This window comes from Melospiza melodia, chromosome 1 (assembly GCF_035770615.1).
Source record: "Melospiza melodia melodia isolate bMelMel2 chromosome 1, bMelMel2.pri, whole genome shotgun sequence".
Lineage (NCBI taxonomy): Eukaryota > Metazoa > Chordata > Aves > Passeriformes > Passerellidae > Melospiza > Melospiza melodia.
In genome coordinates, this window is record NC_086194.1 from 130,985,972 (window position 1) to 131,012,993 (window position 27,022).

Here is a 27,022-nt window from a genome sequence, read left to right on the forward strand (position 1 = left end):
CCTACTTAACCAAAGGCAGATTATTTGAAGGAAAGAAACAAACACTGTGGGAATGAGTCCAAAGAGATATGAACACACACAGGGAATTGCAGTGATGTAAAATATGTGTGCCAGTGCAAAAATCTCTCCCCTCAAGGAATATCTTCCAGCACATACTCACTGAACTTTTTCTTGACTGATTATCATAGGCTGCGCAGTTCAAAAAGAATGAGTTTAAAACATTTGCAGCTAAGCATTCATATTTTCAAAGAGGTCAGCAGACAATCTCTTGGCAGTCTATGTCCAATAGCTGTCTATTCAGATAGGATGATTGCTTTTCATTATCAAATCTTTTCCTAAGGATGTAGCCAAAGTTGTTAATGATAAGTTTAGCTGAGCAACCTGTGTACTTTTTATTATTTTTTAATCTCTATTAAAACAGTATGTTCCTTTCTCCTCCAAACTCAGGAAGTATATTGTGCATAAATGAGAGGTGCCTACAGCTCAGAGGATTCTTGACACGTCCTGCCAAGAGAAACATGGAATCAATCATTTAATCAGCTAAAATCCCTATTCTTACCCTGCTCCTCCCAAGCTTTCTCAGAGTCAGAAGCTGAGGAGAGCCTGTACAACCTTCAGCTCTTCCTGTGTATTCCTGGTTGCAGTCTCTTTGGAACCAGAGCAGTGAGAGCCCACACAATGGGCAACAGCTTCACTGAACTCTGCAACTGAGCACACAGGGGCCTCTACCTCAGTGTGGAGTCAATAGCAAGTGGCAAACTCAATGGAAAGGGATAAAGTCTGAGCCCACTTCCAGATGTGTTTGAATTAGTCCTGAAATGGAACAAGGGTCAGAGTGTCAGCAGCTCCCATCTGAGAGACAAGAAGGAAAGGCTGCGTGTTTGAGGCATTTTTCTGCCCTCAGCTGACCCTGAGGGGACTCCAGCCCAAGGCAGACGCTGCAGCAAACTGAAAATTTGGAATCAGAGTAACTGGTGAAACCATCCAATATTATCTCTGCTGCTAAAGTCCTCTCCATGTTGCAGGGTTCATCAGTACTTTTCAACTCATTTAGGCTAAAGAGGTGGATGTGCAACCCACGAGCCACCAACACTGGCTAATAAAAACCTAGAACCAGGGCTCAAGCTTAAACTACTTTTTTTAAACAAAGGCCTTAAAAGAGGTCATTGATGGCCATATTTATAGCAAACAAAGGAACTCACTGGATTTTTGTGTATCTGCCAAAGCTTGCCTGCAGCAGATCCATACAGCTGTAAGAAGTCCAAAAGCAAGGCTTCAGCCCAACCTTGGAAACATCAGCAACTCACAGCTTTCCTGTGGCTTTTTATGTAACCATGTCATGCAGCCAGGGAGCTCTTACCAGAGAGGAAGCTTCTAGCCTATCCTTCCTGCACAAATGTGTCACCAACAGTGCCTGTCACACTTCAGGCTGAGCTGTAGCAGGCAGAAAAAAAGGCTCCTACTTCAGACACCTTTGGCCAATCCATATGTTCTACTCATCCTTGTATTTGGCATGTTTAGGGAATCAAATTTAGAGTAGTAAAGACTATCTCATAAGATGTAGGTGGATCTTAAAATATCTTCCAGATTTCTGTCTTAGTGTAAAAGCTGTTCCTCCTTAATATCAAAGGAGTGGATTTTTTGAAAGAAAAAAATATTATAAATATATTCAGTGCTGAATCAGCGTGAACATCCAGGGGAAAAGACAAAATAAATACAAACAATTTTCAGTGTTCCATACTTCCCTTCCAAAAACTGGTCACATTTCATTAAGGTGTAGTTCAGATTTAAGGTGGAATTTTTTCCACTAATTCTACAACTTATTCCCATCAGAGCTTGTAGTTGCCAAAAACCCTCCATCATCTCTCTTCACTCTCATGAAAGGAATATGACAGTAATGTCCTTCCTCCTGTTTATCCATTCACCAGGGTTCCAGGTTACAGCCATCAATAAATTCCAGCATCACCAAACTGGAAACTGAATTTATTAAACCACATGGTTTGGACTTTTCTGTTTTATTTTGGAGGGTGCAAGGTATGTTCTGGCATACTGCTTCTTTAGTCATACTGCTTCTTCAGTCATGATGCAACTTCTGATACCTCCAGCTTCTAAATATTACATAGATTGCTGTGATGCAAAGCAACAGACATTCTTCATCTGTCCAAGTCCCCTCCTCTGACAGAAGACCCATCTTGTCTTGCCTCATTTCCACAGCTCCACTAACCTTCTGATGTATCTAGGGAGATGGGAGAGTAACCTTCCTGAGCTGTGCTATCTCTGCTAATAGCTCTAAACCTCTTGGATTAATGAGGCTCTGAGTCACTGGAAAAAGCTGTCACTCTTGTTGTATGGATGAGTACATGTAACAAAGACAGTAACACTCCTCCAAATGCTCCCAATTAAAAAGGCTTCCTTTAGTACTACTACTTTGAACAATAAAACTACTGAATCAGACCTTCAGCTTAAATGCATAGGCAAAAAAACTCTCAGATTGCTGTGAAAAGATACTCCACATGCAGTGGGTGGGTGGAAGAGGTGACAGCATCTCTTTTGGAACACAGACAATACAATAAGGCATGCCACTTATGCCATGTTACTGACTTGCTGGTATTCCAAAACAGATTTTGTTATACTGAAATGACACAGGTGTTTACCACAAACATCTATGTGGTTTCTCCACTATTTGAAGATGAAAATGAAAAGTGAGTGGACAACAATAGGTTTCCTTTATTTCAACTGCACTTTGGACTGACATATTGTGCTAATAATAAAGTTAAGATCGCATTTTTCCTGCTTACAGGAATGCACTGACAACTATCAACTGTGACAGAAATCAGTATTGTAAACAGAAAATAATTCCTCTTTTTAAAAAAGGTTAGGACCTCATTTGCTATAAACACAGAGTATAATGCAAGACATCCAAATTTGCCTGCATTGGTGTTTTTCTTTCACACACTGGCAAGTAACACTCTTTTAAACAGCTCCTTAGGGAGTAACTAGAAGAGAACTAGCAAAACTTCCCCAAGAGCAGTGGTTTAAAAGGCACCAATGGCAGAAGAGCTCTCCCTCTCCTTCTGCCTCTCTGCAGCATTCAGAGGTCTGACTACCACTTACGCCTCTGCCAAGGCCATCACTGCTGACTCTCTTCCTGTCCACAAGGCAACTCTCTGGAAAACTGCTTTTCCTTGCTGCTAAAGCTGACTAACTTTCTTATCTCATCATCAGAATCCAAACCAGAAACAAGCAGGAAGATAGGTTACCTTTCCATTTGGTCTACTCTGGTCCATTCTCCTCAAGGGGCAAGCCTTTAAAACACAGCATCTTTTCTTTTACTACCATTGTCCTTTCCCATGACATATTTTCAGCTGGCAAATAAGCAAATATTAAGTATTGAGGAGAATTATTTCAGATTTTCTTAGACTGAGAACTAAGGATTATTATAAAAACTACTTCTCTCCTGCTAAAATCCACACCTTAAAAAAAGCCTCAGCATTCTTCCCCAATAACTACATGAACTTGTGAAAAAAATTGCTCCTTATCACCTGACACCAGTGCACAAAGCTTTTTACTCCAGAATTCATTTCCTTCTCAAACTGTCTTGATGTTTAAATGATAGCAGGGGAAAAAAGCCTTTTAACAACAAAGGTAGACAAATGAAAGGTGGTAGGAGGAAGGAAACACCTCCTGATCATATTCCAGTAACAAGAATATCCAGCTTTAAATTATTCAACCCACTCTTCAATTTTGGGACCTTTCATGATGCTGCTACCTTATTGGCTGCCCAGAAAGGCATGGCAGGAAAAAAAATTTTCCACCTGAAATGATTCAGAAGTCTCCTTTCTTTTCTGACAGAGGTCTTATAAGCTGAAGTGTATGTGTTCTCTCCTTGATTAGGGCAATCAAAGAAACAAAGGGTGGTTTGAGATGGAACAGACATTGAGACCAGTCCCATTTTTCAACCCCTTGCATAAGCATGAACACCTTCAACTAGACCAGGTTGCTCAAAGCTCCATCCAGCGTGGCCCTGAACATTTCCAGGGATGAAGCATTCACAATTTCTCTGGACAACCTATTCCGGTGCTTCACTGCCTTCATCATAAAGAAAAAATAAATTCCTTATGTCCAGTCTAAAACCTATCCTCCTCCAGTTTAAAACTATTATCCCTTGTCCTGTCACTGTATGCCTTGGAAAAAAGCCTCTCTCTCTTTCCTATATGACATCTTTAAATATTGAAAGGCTCCATTAAGATCTTTCCAGAGGCTTTTCTCCAGGATGAGCAGCCCCAGCTCTCTCAGCTTGTCCTCACAGAAGAGTTGTTCTATCCCTCAGACAATTCTTGTGGCCTTCCTTTGGAGCAAATCTAACCTCATCTTTCTTGTACTGATGATCCTGGAGCTGCACACAGCACTCCAGCTGGATTGTCATACAAGTCTTCTCCACTCAGTCTCTGATCTGCCCTACACAGCACCACAGCAAATGGCTCTGAGAGAAAGCCCCTATGATTCCCCTGTCCTGTATCAGAAGGACACTTTGAAGGATGGACAGAGCTTCACTATGGATTCATATTTATTTTTGCATGAACATATGTATATACACACATGCATATATATATAATTTATATATCATTTATATAAAAATATATATTAAAAATATATAAATATATAAATATATATATTTATAGAAGCTACTTGTACAAGAGACAGACATCCAAATTTATTTTTGTTGCTGCATTCCTGCAGGAAGAATGTGCTGTTGAACTGTTTTAGCTACTGCTGTCCATCAGATAAAGCCTGTAATATTCTAATAGGGGCTACAGATACGGATATCTGTTGTTTCTCACTGCTGCCTCTGCTGAGGAGATAAAACAAGCTGGTATAGATGGCACACACTTTGTGATACATTTGAAACACATTCAAGCAAAACCTTTTCCATGCACACCAAAGCAAGAAAGCAAGACATGCCACCACAGGAAAGTATCTTCCAAGTACATAAACAACAAGCAGAAATAGAAGGAAAATACTGGCCTTCTGTTAAACAGGAAAGGTGGATTAGTCACCAATGATGCTGCAACAATTGAGGTTCTAAGACTTTCCTCACCTCTCTCTTTACCTGCACTGCTGGGCCTGGCCTCAGGAACAAAAATCCAGGTTGATACAAACACAGTCCGCTTGACTGTAGAGGAAGATTTGGTGTGGGAACTATTACAGGAGATACCATTGAGTATCCACCCAAAGGTGTTGTTAGAAGACCTGGCTGACATTATTTGAGGCCGCTTTCCATAACCTTTGAGAAGCCTTGGAGATCCAGGGATGTCCCAGGAGACAGGTAGAAGACTAATTCCACTCCCACCTACAAGAAGGTCTTACAGGAAGATTCAGGAAGGTATAGGCTCATCAGTCTCTCTTCAGTCCCTGGGAATGTTACAGAACAAATCCTCCTAGGGGCTATCATATGTCAGATGAAGCACATGACTGGGAAAAGCCCAAGGCAGTGTCACCAAGGACACATCGTACTCGACAAACTTGATCGCCTTCTACAATAAGGTTCACTTGATGTGGGGGAAGGTGGGCATTGTCTGCCTGGATTTCTCCAAGGCTTTTGACATGTTTACCCACAGCTTCCTTCTGGACAGAGTGATGTGCTACGATCCACAGACGTGCGGTCCTTGTTGGGGGTGGGGATCTGGCTGACAGGGCGCACCCAGAGGGTGGTGGTGACAGCTCCTTTTCAAAGTGGAACTGACCAGAAGTGGGGTCCCACAGGGATCTGTGTGGGGCCCAATGCTGTTTAATATCATTACAAATTATTTGGAAGATGGGATCAAGTGTACACTGACAAAGTTTGCTAACACCAAACTGAGTAGGAAAGTGGACATTTCAGAAGGGAGAGCCAGACTGCATTTCAATCTCAGCAACTTCCTACACAACATTTCTAATTCTCTTCTCTCTGGACTTTTCCTCAGAACTGATTTCTGTTCACATCTGTGTGTACAGACACAGAGAAACAAATGGAAATTCATCCACCATATACTCACATGGGAAAGTAGAATAAGTAACATTTTCCTGCCTTGAAGGGTGGTGAAGGGAGACAGTTTTCACTCTAAGCAGGAATAATGGAGAAGTCCAGAGAGTGGTTTCTCCTCATTTTTTCATTGAGGTTCCATTGCAGTATTCCAAGAGACAGTTAGACAGTATGGGAGACTTGATTTCTTCCTGACCCACAAGACAGAAATATCTTTAAAGAAACTCCTTATTATTAAGAGAAATTCATTCAGCAAGGCAGAAAGAGTTCAAATAGTTATTTCTCTTCTATCTGCCTACACATTAAAACAACCACAGACACTGGCATGCTAGCATCTGCTTCCCCCTCATAAATGTGTACTGGATGATCAGTTAGGTCTGGGATCATTCTGGCCAGTCTGCTCATGCCCAGGTGTTAGCCAGATCACAAGTAGCACAGGCTCCTACAACATATTTCAGCTAAAAAGCAAAGGGCTGCTGTTCCATTACAATATGCTCAACTGGGACATGCCAGACTTGGGACATGCCTGTTGTCCTTCTCCCCAAAACTATATTGCAGAATTCTTTTCTATTCACAGAGGCTCACATCAAGCACCTACAATAAACAGCAGCTGCACTAGAAGGCCACAAAGCCTGAAGAAAAAACAAAAAGCCATAAACTGAGCAGAACTGCCACAAAGACTATTGACTTGCATCTGGGATGGGGCAATCCTGGTTGTGTGTACAGACTGGGGAATGAGAGCCTGGAAAGCAGCACCACAGAAAGGGACCTGGGGGTCCTGGTCACTGGCAATTGGAACATGAGCCAGCAGTGCCCTGGCAGCCAGGAGAGCCAAGCATGTCCTGCAGTGCATCAGGCACAGCATTGGGCAAGGGAGGGGATTGTCCCATTCTGCTCTGCACTGGGGTGGCCTCACCTTGAATATTGTGTGTAGTTTTGGGCACCACAATATAAACAAAGATTTTAAAGTATTAAAGCACATTCAAAGGAGAGCCACGAGAATGGTGAAGGGCCTTGAGGGGAAGCCTTTTGAGGAGTGGCTGAGGTCACTTGGTCTGTTCACTTGGAGAACAGGAGACTAAGAGGAGACCTCATTGCAGTCTGCAACTTCCTTGTGAGGGAAAGCAGAAAGGCAGGTACCAATCTCTTCTCTCTTGTGTCCAGTGACAGGACTCAAGGCATGATGCTGAGTCAGATTGGCTTAATTTGTGTATCAGGAAAAGGTTCTTTGCCAAGAGGGTGTTTGGGCACTGGAACAGGCTGCCCAGGGAAGTGGTCACAGCACCAAGCCTGAGAGAGATCACAAAGCATTTGGACAATGTTTTCAGGCATGTGATGTGGCCCTTGAGGTGTCCTGTGCAGGGCCAGGAGTTGTACTCTATGGTCATGATGGGTCCCTTCCAACTCAGTTTATTCTATGATTCTGTAATTCTACAAGTCTGGATTCTATAAGTCCGTGATTCTATGATTCTATAATTCTATAATTCTATGATTCTAGGAACTGGACTACTCTAAACCAGGCATTACACTGGAATGGGTTCTAAGAAACAGAAAGGGCAAATAGGCTACCACTATGCATCCAAGTAAATTATCCATGTAGTAGAATTTCTTCTCAAAAACTCGTGTTCTTCTGTGTGCCCATGATAGCATCAGAGCTGCCTGTAAAAGGCTAGAAGTGTACCCAGTTTCTAGGTGGTGAAAAATTGTTTCTCAGAAAAACAATAGTTTTACCATTTCCTTTGAAAAGCTGCATTTAAGAAAGCTCCTATTGAAATCAACACTTTACAATGCCAACAGAGATAATTAAGTTCAAGGATCACCATGAAACACTCTTTCTTAAATTATTATGAGAAACTTGGCCAGGCTGCTGTTTCACTCTTTGAAATCTATCTGTGCCATTTGTCTTTAAATGCTGTCACCAGCATTCCTTCAATTTCTAGAGCAAGTAATCATTTTAGGCCCCACTTTTTCTGGGGGGTGAATGTAAACACACTGCTGAATGGATGGCTCAGAGAAGAGAAAAATATTTGTCCGTGCTAAGAGACCTTACAATATCCCTGCCTTTGATTAAAGTAATACATATTTGCAGAAGATACAGTAATATGTACAACTTCAAGTCTGGGACTGCAGTCCTACAGGAATAATCAGTGATTATAGCCTGTTCCAGGAATCTAAGAGGAGCAGTTCCTGGAGAGCATGTATAAGTAGTACAGAACTGCAGAAGTGTAGCAGAAAGAAGAAATGAAAATACAGGATCAGACAGAGCTTGGCTAACTTGCTGAATTAAAACTTATCATCACTGCATAAATTGCACTGATGGTTTAATTAAAGAGAAAGCAGCAGTTTCAGTGCCCATATTAACTACTTCTGAATTCGTTCAGCTACAGAGTACCTATTATGAAAACATGCAGGGTTTGAAAACATTATTATGAAAACATGTAGAAACTTTGTCTCTATTGGAGTTCATAGAAATTCTCATTATTTATTTCAGTAGGATTTTCATTGCATCCATGTATTTTGGAGATGATCATGCTGGATAAAATATCTAAAAACTAAGTCACTAAAAGTCAAAATTCTTTTAAACTTCTAATACAAATACAATCCTTGGACAGTTACCTTGGAGGGATATCTTTTAAAAGATGGAGGGATATATTTTTTAAATCTTTTACCAATTGTTTTTAAACAGACAGAAAATCTAGAAGATGGATGCAGACCTGTAAACTATTCAAAGACTATTACTAAGAATTATAGTTTCTTTATACACATGCAAGGAGACTTTTTAAAAACTAATTTGAAAGCACTGGTTGCTTCTATTTACTTTCTAGCTCTTTAGACCACGCTGCTGCTCTCACTATTTGTACCACCTCCTTTTGGAAAGGGCTTATTTCTTCCACTCCAAGTAATTCACATTAAGAGTTCCCACATCGTGTAGTTCTGTCTTTCCTTCTCTCTTTGACAGCTTACAGCATCAGATCCCTTCAGAATAACCATTCATGAGACACTTATAGTGTGACATAACAAACTCACTGTAGGTCTTTGCCAGTTAAGTCATTAAAATTTTATTACACTTCATTTTTTGATTCTTCTTAGAACAGTAACTTTGAGTAACTGAAATTTCATCTCTTTATATTGTTTTTGCAGAGCAAAAAAAAATAAAAAAAAATCCCAGTTTGCATCTCCTAATTTCTTTTCCTATCAAACTAGTAATAGCAATTATCACTTTTAAGATTAGTCTGTTGATATCATGGTTTTATTATAGCTTCTCAAAGCAAAAAATCAAATTTTCTAATCAATTATTGCCCCAAGGTATCTACTAATATTGCCTTATTTAAAAGCTGCTAGCGAATCTCATGCCTTTTTTTTTTCTGGTTTATGATCTTTTTTGCTTCTCCTTGCCAATATCTACACTTTAACAAAATTCAGATTTCAAAGTACAAAAAGCTAAGCATAGAGGTTTGAATTCCACCTTCCAGTCAGAAGGAATGACTTATTTTACAAAAGTTTTGCAGGGATCTTGGATGGTTACTAACAAGGATTGCTCTGCCTTCTACTTAGGGAACTCCACCCAGTAAAGCACGTGGGATATCAGAAGAGTTATAAGTTCAGTAGAAACAGCGACTAGTCCTCCAGAGATGCATTAAACTGACTCCTTGATTTATGTCACAACAAAGGAAGCTTGTAAAACACTGAAGTTAAACTGAGGCACTGAGGAAAGACTTTAAACACAGAGATGGAACTATCCCCTTTAGGAGGAATCTCTGCAGTAGAGACTGATCTCAAGGCAATCTTTCTGCTGGAAAGGCACATTCTGGCTGCAAGGCCAGTGTCCTGATGAAAATGGAGAAAAGCTTCTTGGAGCTGACTTAAGGCATCAATTTCTCTTCAGTTCTGTGCACCTAAGTCCGAAAGTTGTATATTACACAAATTTAGCTTCTATCTTAATTTATTCTATTAGTAATGCCAATGCTTACGGCTGAGGTTCTGGGCTGGTTTCTCAGCATCACATGTGGTAGAGCCACCAAAGGCAATTAAATAGTGTGCTCCTCCACATCTTTTCCCAGAGTGGCTCTGAGTAGCTGCTGAAGTCTGTCAGTCTGTCTGTCAGTAGGGAAGGCTGCTCCTGCAATGGCCAGACTTGGTCAGTCTCCACCTGGCCTGCAGCAGTGGAGAGACTGCCTGAGCCTCACGCACCTCCCAGCAGGCTGTTAACCAGCCACCAAGGCTGAAAAACTTGTAAAACTTGTAAACAAGCTGTATCCTAATCTGATGCTAAATTTAATCATTATTTTATCTTTGTGTCTCCAGCCAGCCTGCAAAACACCTCTACTATCTTTCTAACAAACCAGGCTATCAGTGTTCAGGAATACTTGGAGAACACACTGGAGTTCAGGCTATCCTGAAACTTTCAGGATGATTGCACCATTTCTTCCATCCTGCTATTAAGAAGTGCCAGAGATGGCATGTCCCTCTGCCTCAGGACAACAAATATGGTGACTATCTAGCAACATTAAACCAATTATTCGAAAACATCTCTTCACAAATCTCAGGAAAATATATCTAACCACTTCCTATGTATTTTAATATTCCAAAATGCTATACTGCTGAAAAAATACTCATTTTTTTCTTGCAATCAAACTATTTTCATTGGGTTACTAATTTTAAACATTCAGCATTACAAAAATTTTATCAAACAATAAATGCTTCAAAAAAATTCTATTAAAAATATCTTTCACAAGACAGCCCAATGTCTCCAGGGAATTTCCTGTTCAGAAAAAAATAAATTAACAGCTTCCTTAATTAAACTATAACACAGTGAAGAATCAATGGCTAAATTAAATTTCTTTAAAGCACATTCTTTTACATTCCTTCTCCTGAAAAAGAAATGCTCTATTATATTATTCTATGGTATATGTAATAGGAAAAAAAAGGGGGGAGTCAATGCCTAGCATGCATTTTAACAGTAACTATGAAAAAAACCCTCCGCTTCTACTATAAGGAAGTAGACAAATTAAATCAAGCAATCTGTGCACATAGCCTCTGCTAAAGTTAATTGGTACATATGAAAGGATAAAATGTATTAAGAGCCTTTACTGGAAAGCAAAACTAAATCTCTGTAGCAGAATGCCCTTCCTTTTATTTGATTCTAAAGAGAAATAGGAGGGAACAGCCTGAGATATGCTAAGATAGGGGGAAATAAACCAAAGGATATTGACCCAAACCAAACAACACTTTCAGAAATCCAGCTAAGCTTAGTTACGAGGACTTGCACACTGAAATCAAAAGCAGACTGCCTTCAGTACATGCATAAGGAAGAGATAGCTCGATGGGTAGTAATATTGCCAAAGCGAAATACCTTTTGTTACAGGACATGTACAACAGTAATACAACTGTTCTGAAGATGCAAAAGGACACGGGTCTGCAGCTAGCCTTTTACATGGGGGCAAGCTTCACTTACCTCTAGATTGCTGATGTAAAAATGAGTGGCTGTGAATAGAGTGAATGGTCTGCAAGCATTTTAGCATTACTTGTGAAAAGATAATTCTAATTTCTCAGCTAATATTGGCTGCAAGTATTCCCTGATGTAATTATGGAGTAATAGCTGAGAACCTGATTGTAACCAACAGTTAGTAGTTTGTTGCTAACAAGGCAAACATGACAAACAATTTTGAGGCAATTATTGTCATTACAAGCCACACTCAATTGTTCAAGGCAAGCGTAATAGAAAGTGACAGTTGTGCAGCTGGGAGGGTGGTGCGGGAAACAAGATTGTTCTCTACTTGCAACAGACCACTCAGACTCTAGCAGAGAGTCTGCTCAATGCATAATTCATGTTTAATAATATTTTAGTCTCTAAAGCAAATTACAGTATAAGATAAGAAACAAACAGAGACATGTAAAAAAAAATCCCACAAGTTATTATAAGATGGAATAAGACACACAGAAAAAACATGGAGCAAGGGGGAGATGTTCACTAAAGCCAACTCACAAGATGCTTGCAAATGTAAATACAGTAACTCTACATATTAAAACAGTCAGTTATAAAAACAATCCATTTGCTATGCTTCAATGAGATGGGGGCTCGTGTCCAAATCCCAGTTTGAGACTGTTGTATGATTAGGTAGGTCCAGGAGAAAGGAAGGAGGGCTCTCCATTGAGAAATCTTGATGATTAATTCTGAGCAAATTTGAATTGTGTGTAGAGTCAAAGGAAGATTTTCATCCTCTCTTACAATAGAAGTGCCTCATGTATCAACTCAGTATTCTGATGACAATGCACACAGCAGCTGCCTCGTCAGCAGCAAGTCCATTAAAATACTTGATTTGCTGAAAATTCCACCCAGATCTCCTCAACAATATTAAGGATTGAAAGTTTCTAACACAGATGCAGCAACATTTCAAGCTCTTGCCCAGGCTCAAGTAATATTCATTGTCAGTGACATTGTACCACTGTTCAAGTGTCATTACAGTGTCACTTGTAATGCCTTTTGCACTGATAGGGTATCATTTCTAAAGAAGCCATTAAAGCGCCACTGAAACTGGATTTCCAAAACTCTCTGACTTTCTGGTCATGTTTCACCATTTTCCTCCTCTTTCTTAAATCACAGAATCAGAGAATGTTATGGGTGGAAGGCACCTTAAAGAACATTTAGTTGCACCCCCTCTGCCATAAGCAGGGACACCTTCCACTACAACGCATTGGTTTATGCAAATAACAATCCATCAAACCAAATCTGATGAGTAAATCGCTCCAGGTGCAGCTCCACTGAAGCAAAATATCATCACATGCCAGCTCCTCAGGTACACTTTGACTCTGCTTAGGTGAAGGTGATACTGATTTTCTCAGACAGAGGAACATACTATAACTAACTTCCTGTCTAAAGAAACCTCTGTGATTTTGACATCTGTGACACACTGCAGTGCAGCCCACAGACTCACCCAGAAACAAATATGTGTGACTGCACTGTCTTTTGCTTTATTCAGTAAGAAAACTGGTGATTGCAGAAGGTGGCAGAGCAACAGCTGCAGAGACAGGAGACCTTTGCCTCTGTACATTACATCTGTGCTCCCTTTTCACTGCCATGAGACAGACAGGTATCTTAGATTTTTACTTTCTGAAAACTAGTATTTATCATTTCACTCTGAGTGATAAGAAGTGAGATTATTTCCCAAAAGTTTGCAAGTTCCAGTGGCCTGAACAAGACTGGAAGGTCTGAATATATCACAAAATTGTCAGATCACCTGGTCCTAGCTCAAATGTAATTTTAAATGGTCTGCCATTTCACCAAATAAAAAAAAAAAGTAATGTTTTTTTCTATCCTCTTTATAAGTTAACATTCTTAACCAGCCCAAACTCTCCCTATTAAAGGAGGGTTACCTTAAATATTATTTCTTCACAGTAAAATTACCTTTAACACAGTTAAAATACCTTTTCTTTCTGAAAAATTAGCTTTTTCTGAAAAATTAGCTTTTTCTTCACAGTAAAATGCTTATTAATTTGCACAATGTCTTGTATAAAGTATAAGCATTATAAACAACTTTAATAGCATTTTAGCTTTGTTCATATGGATCTACAGATTGCAAATAAAACCAGTCAAGTCACAAGAAGTCCTTAAAATTGAGAGACTCTCTAAAAGTATATGAGGTGGCATCTAGGAAAACTGACAGACTGCTTCTTATTTTATTTTTAGTATTTTTATTAAGGCTTTACGACTTCATGTGGTTATGTCAGTCTATCCCATATACCACAGAAATTTCAGGTGCTTTGCTTTGAAGTCTAAAGCAGTAAAGGTTTTTCAGTAAAAGATATCTAAACTCTGCAAACAGTTTGGCTAACCTTTAGTGGGCCTTTACTGAAGTCAAGTGGACTTAGACCTCATTCACTCAAGGACACTTGTAAAACCTGTCAGTGCTTGAACAAAAATTAAAAGCACAATTCTCTTTGATGCAAATTGATTTTATAAATTAATGTAAAATAACATTTCCACTGAAAATTCCTAATTGCCAGCAAAAAGGGTTTTTTTAAAATCCAAAAAGCATGGATTTAATGCTGTGAATCATCTGCTCTCATGTTGACTTTGCTGCTTCTCACTTTACTCAAGATCAAGAGCAGGGCCAATACATTGTCAACAGCATAGACAATTTACTCCTTTATGCTCTTTCACTAATCTGTCTTCACTCTGGCCTGCTGTTGGCGCTTGGACTCATATATCTTGAACTTAAATTGCTTTGAGAAGAAAGAAAAGTCAATGTTTCAAGGCAGGGAGTCCAGGTTTCACTGGAATAAAGATAAAATCAAAAAAGTAAAACCCTACAACAAGTTTTGAATAAGAAGATGGGTTAAATTCTTGGCTTGGACTTTGTTCAGAGAAAAAAATCAACAGCAAGTCTTCACTCTTGCATTGACAGTCAGTTTTGACAACTTAATCAGCTAATGTTACTTATTTCAGGTGAAGCCATTGTGTAGAGATTATAGCTTTGATGCAGAAAACAGGTATTTAGATGGCTGACTCCAATACTTGCATCTGTCACAAACACAAATGAGTGAAAGGAATAGTTAATGTTAACAGCCAGGTTTCCTACATCTATATTGTGTAAAAGTGGCAATTTGAACATGCCAAGGAAAGAGAGCTGACACCATCTAAGTGATCACAAACTACTCAAAGACATAATTCTCCATTGCATTACAATATTATTGCTCAGTTTTCTATAAATTAGAAGAAATACTACTAGGAAAAGCTTATTAATCTCTACATCTAAATTGGCAGAACAAGCCCTGTTAAAGATTGACTTCTGACATATTTTGTCATTGTTAGCTCCTATATGTCTCCACACAGTGCCTGTGAGGGGTAGTTGTGTGTATGTATAAATAAACGTGTGTATGTATAAATAAACATGTGTATGTATAAATAACTCTAATTTTCTAAAACCTAGATTGAAGAGACTCTTGAACACAGTCCCTCCACCCAAATCCAGACTAATCACTGATATGTTTTAGTGTACCTCAGTAGAGTGAAAAATACTGAAAATAAATCAATCCTGCATCTTTCAGTTTGAGTTACAGTCAAATAGTCTCATCCCTGACTTTTACTTGATAGCTCACACAGTTAAAAAAACCCAAACAATAAAAAATGCAATGTCAAATTTATACTTAATTCCCCTCACTTCTACGGTTGTATATGCTCTAAACTCCCTCTAATAGAGCATCCCCCTACATATCTCATGTCTTGGTAAGTAATGAACTTCCCCAGTGAGGAGGGAAACACACCCAGCTGCTCTGCACAGGGCTTCAGCTAACAGGCAAGGGCAACAAAAGTCTTATTTTCACTCAGGGTAGAAGCTGTTGCTGCTTCTTTGAAGGCCTATCTAGAGGTCACTTTTCACTACAAAAATCATTTTTTTAAACAGATTGAACCACTAACTTAAAAAAAACAAAAAAGCTCCTTTATTTCCAACTCAGTTCACAAACCTTGCCTGCTGTCTGTGGTCTGAGATGGGCAAAAGGGTTTGATCCAGCAACATCAGAGCCCCAAGAGCATTATTAAGAGAAAAGAGAATTAAAGACAGCTCTCAAGTTGGAGCTTTGCCTGCAGATGAGTTACACACAGGGCTCACTCCAAAGAACCAGCTTAGGACACAGAACTGTGTCATGTCTGGGGAAGCAAGAGGCAAGCAAAAGAGAAAGGAACACATGAGCAATTTGCAGCTCTATTATCCAGCTGGCTGCAAGAGAAAACACCTCTGAGGCACTGCTGAGCAGACAGCCATACCCCATTCCCAGCTGGGCAATGAACAAATTGTAAATTAGAGCTCCTTTCCTTTTCCATCTCCCCAGGGAAGAGCAGCAGCCCTTTTCCAACTCCTACCCCACTGTTGCAGCAGCCCTGCAGGTGCTCAGGATTTTCAGCCGTTCACCAGCAGGTGTGACTCAAGACCCTGTTATTTAAAAGCGTTCAAAGGCTAATTTAAAGTGGGAGCTGTCCTTAGTAGTATTGCAGCAACTTCAGGACCATGGATGCAACTCACCAACTCTCCACTCTTTTCATTATTTCCTTAATTCCCTGTACCCTTTCCACCCAATAAGCTTAGTACAAGTATTATGAAGCCTCAGTCCCCTTGCAGAACGCAAGACTTTTGTGCAGTGCCAGCACCCATCTACTCTGAGCAAATATGCACCTTCTGTCTCTGTGCCCTCCCTCCTCAGCATTTTTCTCACCTCCCAAGGCATTTCTGGGTGTAGAAGTCTATTGTTTTCAGCTCATACTGTGAGTTGCTCTCATACTTGACTTTATTCTATTTAGGCTCAAGCAACCCACCCATGAGAAACAGGACACAGTATTGGGCTGGAACACATTGAGAAACCTCAGGTCAAATTTTCTAGTATGAGTCTGTAATGGACTCCCAATGAAAAATGCCTGTCTAAGTAGGATGCAAGTACAGCCCCAAGGGATGAGGCTATGAAAGCATCATATTTCTTTTACATAGATAGTGTCAACATTCTGATGCTCTGATAAACTGAACTGGAGGAGGAGCCTCCATCTCTCCCTCAGTAGCATGGCCTAGCTCACTATTACATTCCTCTAGGGTACACAGACTGTTTATATTCTAGTACCAAATCAATTTAAATCCATAGAAAAAAAAAAAAAAACAGGGGATGCCCCAAAATATTCTCATGCTATTTCACATGGAAAACCAGGTAAGTAAAGTGATTAAACACATCACCTTTAGGTACACTGGAGCTGTCCTTAATCCACCCCAGGCAGCAGTTTTCCTAATGATTCCCATTAGCAAATTAGCCTCCCAAAAAGAGCATGCTTGGGGCAGCAGAAGACCTGTGCTGTCCCATTCCAGCCCAGACACCATTTCCAACTGCATGTGCACAGGCAACCTTATGCAACAGCAAATTTCCACCTGCCAGGATGCAGCAAACACATTTCAGATGAGGCAAATGCCAAGTGTCTTTGTGTATAGGCTGAATGTGGTGGCTGACATAAACTTTCATAGACGTGCAGAGTGTTTGAGGGAAGGGAGCAAGAATCACTTTTGACACAGTCTCATGCTTTGGTGATGATTCCAGTGTGCGTGCGCTATAATTAAGGATTAAATTCGTAAAATTTTGCAATGCAGCCTGTGACAGCAGAAGGGATTGTACTGCTAAATTAATTTAAGTTCCCTTTTATTTTCCCTCTTTCTTGTTCCAACTGCCCTTCCTCTATCTCTCATATTGTTTATTTTCTTCCAATCTTATTTTTTCCTGCCCTCTCCTCTCCTCCTTCTTCCCCGCCCCCCACTTCTCTCATGTCTTTCTGCTCCTCCTTCAGCCCCTTGTCCCACATCTGAAACAGCAGTGCTGCTATAACTAGCCACACTTAGGTTTGCTACCTGACAACAGCTAGCAAAGGAAAACAATGAAGCAGGGAGAGTGGCTATTTCAAATCTCTCTATCAGCAGATGTTTTAGCCAGAAGACACAGCAAAAAATAGGATTGCCTTAGGAAGGTGAGCAAGTGCCATCTGGGAGGAAGGGAAGGAAAGCTGAGAGATTTAAAGCCATACTGCAAGATCACACTGTCTGAAGTTCAAAGACCACAGTGGATTTACTTCCCTTTATTTCAAATAGCAAGTGACAGATTTGCAGCATTTTATCATTCATACTTAGGGTCTAATATGATTACATGTGGCACATGAATCTGATTGTAGCAGGTGTTAAGATATGTATGACAGGCATTTCTTCACAGGTTACTGTACTGAGCTATAATTTTTATTTCAAACATAAGCATGCATGCAATTATTATTAAGAAACTATATATGTGAAACTTCTACAGCATAGTATTGCAGTGAAAGCCAGATACATTAAAAAATCACCTTCCTAAGTATCCCTGAAACCTCTAAGTCAGCAATATTACTATATTACTCCTGTGAAAAGTCAAACTTCAACAGAAAAGTGAACTATCTTTTCATACATCATATGCATCAGAACTGCTTGTCTAGTGAACATATGTAGACAGAAATTGGTTAAAAGTTGAAAAAATTGTGATGGCTTGAGGACACTCAGACAAAAGGCAGTTGTGGTTAGAATCTGGCCTATCAAATGATCACAGACATCCTACTTCTTCCTTTGTTTGGAGAGCAACGCAGCTGAAGATCCAAGCCATCAGCAGGTCCTACCAGTCACTATGCACCACACCCATTCTCACCTAAATATCTTACCAGCTAGCAAATGACAATGATACATGAAGTGCAAAGCATCAAGGTTAGTCAAATTCCATATATTTAGTGTTCAAGATAAATACAAAAAGCATTTCTGATTTGGAACATATAATCAGGGAATTCCCAAGTAGCAAGTACAGAATTCCAATGTGTTGTTTCTAATGGCAATAGAATAGACCTGCACTTTGGATGCTGAGCATTCATGTGCCACTCCTGAGCCACTGTCACAGTCTGAGTAGACAGGCTATTTGTGAGCTCCATAATCCAGACAAGTTCATTCCAGTTCAGACTCATTTATCTTGCTATATAATAAGGGCTGAATCCAAAGACTACAAACTCATGTACCTTTAATGCCAAGTCAGTTTTATCTCTGACCAAATAGTAGCTTTGTGTTATAGAAAAGAAACAATTAACATTCAAATGTGCTTGCTGTTTTGTCATCTTTTGCCTCTATTTCTCCATAGGAATTTGTTGTTTTCATCCTGTCTTCTGAATATCACATTCCAGTTCCTATCTCCCAAATAACCAGCTTCTGTGACACTACTCTCCCTCCTCATGAAAACAACTTTCTCAGTTTTCTAGGTTGCCTGAGAAAGGTTTGAGTTTCACTTCCTTTTATTCCTGAGCATGGTCACACTACAGATGTACATCTAGAAACAGTAAGATAATGCTACTTAAGATATAGTTGTCTAAGCACTCACCTGTTGCCAAAGCAACAAATAAATTAACCTGAAAAAAACCCCAAAAAACTAATTTCTTCTTCTTCATGCTGAGGTATAGGGAACATGTATTTCAAATTACCTAATGAATCGCACTATGAAGAAAAGCAAATTCTAAAAGAAAACACAGAATGGGAGTAAAAACCAGGCAATGCCACATTTTCTGTACAAAATGAAAGCCTTACCATCCTGCTGGCCCTGGAGGTTCTGAGGACTTTGCATTCTCTCCTCCAGATTTGAGCTGAGGTCAGAGTTTACAGCTGACATTCTAGTTGAGTCACTCATATCAAACTCATCACTTTCTATAGAACTTTCATCCTGCAAATAGAAAGAGACATGTCAGAAAACATGGTGCACTGTTCACATTATATGTGCAGTTCATTCTCTTCCCATTTGTTTCACTCACACACAGTGTGAAGTGTAATCCCGTTAAACATTTTTGTATATAAGAAAACAAGCAAAGGACATCAAGAAGAGGGAGGAAACTACAGCATTTATTTGGTATGATGATCTGATAAATGCAATTTGTTCAACAATTAGGATACTACATAGCAGTTCCATAGTATATTCCAGAAAAGAATTGGTAACTAGAGACCCCATACCAAGCCCTTGTTATTCAAATTTGGCTGAGGAGACCTCCCTATATTCCCTGCCTGAATCCTTTACCTTTCCCACCTGGAAGTGACCCCTGTGAGCGACCCCTGTCCTGGTTTGGGCTGGGATAGTTACTTTTCTTCCTATGAGCTGGTACAGTGCTGTCCTTGGATTTAGTGTGGGAATAATGTTGATAACACGCTGATGTTTTCGTTATTGCTAAGTAGTGCTTACTGTAAATCAAGGACTTTTCAGGTATCATGCTCTGTTAGTGAGCAGGTGCACAAGGAGCCAGGAGGGAGCATGGCCAGGACAGCTGACCTGAACTGGCCAAAGGGATATTCCATACCACAGAGCATTACTCCCAGTATATAAACTGGGAGGAGTTGCCCAGAGGGAGACTGGCAAGGCATCATTCTGTGAGTGGTGAGGAATTTTATTTGGCATCACATGTCTCTCTTGGATTTTATCCCTCCTTCTCTCTCTCTCTCCTTTCATTACAGTTAGTAGTAGCAGTAGTGGCAGTAGTAGTAGTAGTAGATTTTACTTTGTTTAAATTATTAAACTCTTCTCATCTCAACCCCTGGGTTTTCACTTTTTTTTTCTGATTTTCTCCCCCATCCCACCAGAGTGGGTAGAGGTGTGAGCAAGCCACTACATGGTTCTTAGCTGCTGGCTGGGGTTGGCAACCTGACCTGGTAAGAATCCATGGTCAAATTCCCTTGACATGATGTCACACTTACACTCTGTTTAAAGAAGCATCTATGAAAATGAGAAAGCCTATAAAAGTTCTGAGCATGGTCGTGACAGTCAGTGGCAAATAAAAGTAATATAAACACAGGAGAATCATTGCAAATTTATTCTATATTGTACATCTTTAATATGATTTATCCATCAAGTCCAGTTATAGAGCATTTTATAGGGATGATAAGAAGGGGAAAAAGTAAAAGTCTTGATCATTATCCCCACTTATCAAAGAAAACAGTTTTAGGCATAGTCCAGAAAATATTCAAACACATACTTGACTTCAGTTACTTCAGTCCCACTGAAGTTCACACATCCACTCATGGATTAGAAATTAAGTATCCACAAGTCTGGCTCTGGAAATGGCTGAGGCAATGTACAAACCTAAGGCAATATATTTTCAGTAACAACTTTTCTGATGGCTACTCCTGTTAAGAAGTACTTGAAAGAGCTGAGAGAAACTATGGCAAATAGATTTGTACATCCTGAAATATTTGAAATAGTTTTCCAATTCATTTTTATTTGCATTTTTTAATCAAAACAGGACAATACAGGATTCTGACTATTTTTGTGGGTTGTTCACCAGAACTGACCTAGAAAAATAGCAATCTCTAGAACATTATTTACTGTGTACTTGTTGTGAAGTGGCTATTACAGGTATTAATATAGCTCCTCCCCTAGGTCTCAGCAGTGTTTCCAGGTTGTATGGACATTTCTCCTGTTTCCAGAAAGCAAGTTCCCTGCAGTAATGACTCATGTTAAATTAGGATGAAGTACTGCAAATGCCAGTCAGGAGCAAGAGTGGAACAACACACAAGTGAAGCTGTTCTGCCCTAGCACAGCAGGACAATGACAAATAAGGGAGTAAACATACCTTGTTCTCAGGGATTTGTAAAAAAACAAATGGAAGAGTGAGGGCTTCTCTAACAGGCACCTGTCTGTCTTGCCTTACACAAGGTAGCAGCACCCAGTCACAGCAGCAGCAAACACCCAAACACTGCCCTCACAGATGGACCCTGGTGCCCACCAGCCTCCTGCCCAGACAGACAGGGCCAGGGCACACACACACCAGATGGGTCTGAGGCTTAGGGAAAATGCACTCTGCTTGTTCAAAGAGCAAGATAAGAAAACAAACTCCCCCAGACCTTCTGGATTGCTGTGTCTCTGTTAAAATGCAGGGGTAATTCTCATTGAATCCTGCAGGAACCAGCAAGCAGCAGCTCACATATTTCAGTTCTGAGGTTAGGCAATTTGATGGGCTCACAGAAAGGGGGCTGTGGCTGACACTTGCACAGTTATAAAACAACACACATAGGCAGCCTGTTTGCCTACAGCGCTGCAGAATACTTCCCACTTCACTTCCCAAACTGTGTACACCTCTATCTGTGTAAACTTCTGTCTGAATCTGCATGGACACATGGGCATGGGAACAAAAACTGAGTACCTATGGCATCTTTATAGTAGTTGTAGCACAGCTCTAAATTCCCACACAGTGGTGAGTTCTCCTTTTAGATGAAGTCGGTTTCCCTCTCATCGGTGGTCTCAGCTTAAAAATGTGAAATTGAAGATGAGAGAATTAGGAGATTTCAGTCGTTATGCTAGCTAGCAGTGGGATCCAAGTTTACTCCTGTCTCAATTCCACACAAGAATACCTATATGATTGATTAAATCTTTCCTACAAACCCAAGCCTGTTTTTTAAGTGCATGAAATAGTTTGAACCAGATGTCTTGCTCCTTTGTACTACATTTTCCCTGTCATTTTGTTCTCAGGGCCAACAAATGTACAGCCCGGGGAAAAAAGAAAACCTTGGCAAAACCATTATTTGAGAAAAGACATAAGGATTATTTTGAGAACTTTCCTTGTGCCCACTCTGTTCTGAAAAGTTATTATTACTAAAACATACAAAAATTACTTTCATAAATCCAAAACTTTCCTTGTGCCCACTCTACCCTAAAAAAATTATTATTAATAAAACATATAGGAAATTACTTTCATAAATCCACTGCTGCGGGCATTTCATATACAGTAACAACAGAGCTACAAAACCAAGCTGGGCAGGGAAATACCCAGCAAAGTTAAGTCCTGCTGCCTCCTAACCATTGCCACTGGCTTGTCTAGATGAAAAACTGGTTCAACAAAAATTTCAGTCATCAGACCAGAAAGACTACACCAAAATATTCAGGCTACAGAAGATCTGTGGCATGGGGTCCTGATCCAGCATGAGTCCTTGACCCTGTTGTGGAAGTAGTAATTCACAAAGGGAAAAGGTGTAGAAATCAAGGAGTCCTTTAATTCCTAAGGCTACTGCAGAATAAAACCTCTTCTCTTCTGCTAGTTGAAACTCTACTTTGAAACCCCTCAAATCATCAGGAGACTCAATAGAAGGAAAAGATGACCAGGCTGTATTATGCATTAAGAAATTTGTGTTTGGGATCTCTCCCTACACCCTCTGCAATTAAAAACAAGGGTCGAACTGAAACAAGGATCCTGATATTTCTAGAAAAGTTGTGAAATCCCCATTCCAGGGAGTGTTGGATTAATGAAATCTCCAGCAATAGCCCATACCTACTTATTGGGAAAACAAATCTGGCTGACTGCACAAGTCAGAAGTCAGTCAGGGTCTTGACACAATCCAACAGTCAAGGTTGTTTTTGAAGGCTTTCTTTATTAAAAAATATCTTGTAGCTGAACAGGAAGACATAGAATGCAGAACTGGGATTTTTTGCTGGCTTCTATTTGGCAGTTTAAATGGCAAATGAACAAACTTCTAGCAAAATGAGGTTACTACAAATAATTTGGTATGGGCCTGTGAATTGATGGAGCACTTCTTAAGATCTGGGAAAACTCTGAATAAATCAGAGAAAGGAAATAACCTTTGAGAAGAAATAAATACAATCCAATCCAATCCCAATTCTTCATGAAGAAGCTTGATTCTCAGTCTACTTCTCCTCCTTCATTTTTTCTGCCTTTTTATTCAAAATTTCAAAAGCAACTCCTACTCTTATTATTAAGTTTTTTGCCTTAAAATTTTCAATTGATGTTGCCAGGACTTTCATCACTGTCAGTGCCATGTGTTGCATCATGTTTGCTAGCCTTGAAAACACCATGGCAGTCATTTCAGCTGCTGATGGTATTGGTTTCTAAAAGTAGACAGTGGAAGTCAGTGCTGGGCACAGAAGTAAGTCTTGAGTGAACATGCTGCCCACATCACCCTTTCCACTGGTCCAGTGAAAGAGCACCTTCAGGCAATTCAAAGTACACTCACTACCCCCAGTCACAGAAGGGCCATAAGTCATATTTTCTCTCAGTCTGATTGCTTGAAAACAACCCTGCCTTGGCTTCACATTGACTGTTTTAGCAACAAAATTATAAAGATAGGATCAACAATCATCTTCCCTTCAGTTTCCTAGCCACCTGAAAGACAAGTACAAAACAACACAGCAGAACAGAAAACCAGCCTTAAAAGATTTCAGGTTTTACCTCATCTTGCTGTGAATTTAGTAGCTGCAGCTTCATGTGTTTCATATAAGCCATAGTAATGGGCATGTTGTAATCAATCATACTGGTCACCAAAGTTGGAGGTTTTCCATTATCTGGAAAAAAAAATATTATTGTGCAATATATGTTAATTGTGGAGGCTATGTCAGCCTATTCTGCAGTTAAAGTCAGACTGTTATATTATCTAGCTCTAACTTTTGCATTTGCAATTGCTTGTGGGCTGTACAAATGGAATTCTCCCAAAAAAAAAGGAAAACCAAGATCAAACCCTAAAAACTGATGAGCTCTTCTACCTTAAATGACTACAGCCCATATACTCTATCTATTCCTTATGCTTAAGCTCCCATACAAACATTTCCATAGCAAAATAAATTATTTCCTCCAGATAAAACCATCTTTCTATTGAGGGTGCAGATGGCATTACACTCCATCCTTAAGTGAAAGCAGAAGATTCACTACCTTCCAGCTTAAGTAAATGAGATGATCTGACTTAGTGAACTGTTACAAGTCTACCAAATTTATATGAACCCTCACTTAAGCTAGGAACCTATAAATGGGTATTAGAAATGAAATTACTTTACATCCCACTATTTGACACTAAAACTACCTTTATGATCCGCTCCATCTGGGTTTAAATGCATTCTTTTCTGGCACTCTGAGCAGCTCATTAGAAATCGTGTCACCGCTTCTCTCGGTAGGAAGGCATAGGTCTCCGAAATCTGAAATTAATAACAAAATATAGGTGTTATTATGTAAGCTGATTGAGCATGATTTAACAGACCTCATCATCATATTTCCAAATAAGGCACATTATCTTTTAATGCCAGGAAGCACAATGAAAGCATGTTCTGCGTACTATGTAGGATTTCAAGAAGCATCTCTCCAATCTGCCTACTTAGTATCTAATGGCTACTAACAGTTGGTACTGAACAAAATCCCACTTATATCAAAAGGGGGGAGTTTTTTTCTGTTTACAGTTCATTTCAAATTCCTTTCAACAAAAAGATTAATATATAACAAAAAAAGTTGAAGAAAGACCTTTTTTTAACAGCCAATGCCAAAAAAAGAAAGCACTTGTCTTATGTGATCTATTTCTTTTGCTGCAACAATACATGGACAGATATAGGACTTGATTGATTAGCAATAAAGAAGGTTGCCTTACTATTTTAACTTTGTACTTGAATGTTTTGTGAAAATTTTCTTCTAAAGCTTGTGGTTTTGTACTTTGGAGTACCTATGTTATTTTTACTACTAGTTAAAGAATTTGTGAACCAGTTGATTTTAGAGACTCTGCTTTACCTGGCAATATTTTGAAACAACAGATTTGAGTTGTTTCTTGGTTTCAACAAAATCATTGTTTCTAACCACATACTCACAAATAGGTACCAGAGGGACTTTTTTCTCTTTTGAGAAGGAGAGGAGGAAGAAGTTGTTACTGGTTTTAAAGATTGCATTCCCCTCACCCCAAAGGATGCATCTGTCTTTACAGATATTTTGCTTGCTGAAAAGGACCCAGAGGCTGGTGCCAAGCTGAAAATGAGCTAACAGCATACTCTCTGATCCCAGACAAACTACATCTCATACTGGCTACTTTAACTGTAGAGCCAACAGATCAAGAAAAATTATTATCTCTCTCTACTCAGTGCTGGTAAGAAAGCAGCTGGAATAATGTGCCCAGGTTTCCCCTCAAAGTTCACATTCTTCTCCATACTTCAAGAAGGCTGCTAAGAAGCAGGAGATGGCTCTGAGCCAGGCCATCATAGCAGCTGGAACCTAAAGGAAACCTTGAAGGAAAGGCTGAGGGAGATAGATTCCTTTCATGTAGGTTATGAGGCCAAGAAAGATCTCATTTTAGTCCACTGCTGCCTGAAAGGGAGTTAAAAATCTGTAGAGAAAAACTCTTCCTAGTGTATATCTAGGGACAACAACAGAAGTGTCTTGGGACGTTCAAACCAGACATCAGCAGAGACTGTCACACTCCAGTGCACTGGAGCAGCTTTATGAGTTAGGTGGAGTTTGATGAAAACATCCAAACTTGGGTGTTTTCAAGCTAATAAAAGGCAAATGCATGGCTTTTCTGTGGTTCCTTAGACATGTTGATGTATGTACACTGAACAGTGCAAGTGTTGTAATGAATCTCTAGCCTCTTTTTTCCCAGCTATGGTGACTATGTTGTTATGGAGATAATCCTTAATGGAAGACCCAGGCCCAGCAAGAGAGATTAGGAGAGTGAGTTGTTAATCTGTTTGTACTGCCCTACTGTAAAACCTACAGCAGGATTTGATTTCCTATCAAGCACTGTGCTGAGATGCAAGTCACACTAGGAAGTGAAGAAGAATGGAGATGGTGTGTATGAAAGTGTGGCTACAGAAAGGACAAGATCACGATTTAACTAGAATTAAATGGGATTACATATTGTCCTAATCACCTCTGCCCCTTGAAAGGGAGCTAAGAGGAGGAACAATGGTCAGTTTTAACTTTCTTACACTTTTCCACTTAGCTTGTCTCCTACTTAACCTATGTGGAATTTTACATTTCCTAAAACTCCATGGATCAAATTTATCAGTCACAGTATTTTTGAAAATAGGTGGAGTTTAAATTAGTATTTGTTGATGTGATGAGTGTCATGTCAATACACAGAAATGATGCATTATAAAATGGGAATGCAAAATATACCGTCATGTCTATAACATTGGTTTTTAGGCTGTTTATTGTTGTTGTTTTCTTATATAATGAAAATCTCTTTGGTAAGGGAGAAGAGAATTAGTATAAAAGCAAATATTGTTCTGTGATAAAAACTGGCAAAGATTTTTTCTGGGCCTGAAACACCTTTTCTGAAAATTAAGGCACTAAATGAAGCCACTTTTGAATGGGAGGTCCTACTAAAAATATATTTTTAGATTATTTTTTTCCTGTTTTTTATACCCACAGAGCAGATGCTTATTTACCTTTCTAAACATGAAAACACTGGTTATACTCATGCTTTACGGAAACTAAAAAAAGAACATAAAGCCAGCTAGAATTCAGTAATGAACAAATTGGAAAGCGCACGTACATAGCAACCTCTCTCTTACAACATTTAACATGCTTAGCACTGTATTGAAATTAATGGAGCTTACCAATGGACTCATTAGTCCCCTGCATTTGATAGGAATGCTCCATTTATTCTAATCAAGCATCTCTGTCAAAATTCCAGTTCTGCTCAAACAAGATGAAATTCCTCCATGGAGAGAAAGTGA

General features: G+C 39.5%; 1 protein-coding gene across 4 annotated transcripts in view; it reads right to left on the bottom strand.

Moving 5' to 3' along the window:
• The window catches only part of NOL4 (nucleolar protein 4), a 187,445-nt gene that overhangs the window by 117,350 nt on the left and 43,073 nt on the right, over positions 1–27,022 (bottom strand). For all 4 annotated transcript variants that reach the window (XM_063168213.1, XM_063168221.1, XM_063168205.1 and 1 more), the window contains exons 3-5: positions 24,391–24,502; positions 23,766–23,878; positions 19,132–19,264 (exon numbers count right to left, since the gene is read on the bottom strand). In XM_063168213.1, coding sequence (XP_063024283.1) covers positions 19,132–19,264; positions 23,766–23,878; positions 24,391–24,502 — 358 coding nt within the window. The remainder of the gene's footprint in view (positions 1–19,131; positions 19,265–23,765; positions 23,879–24,390; positions 24,503–27,022) is intronic.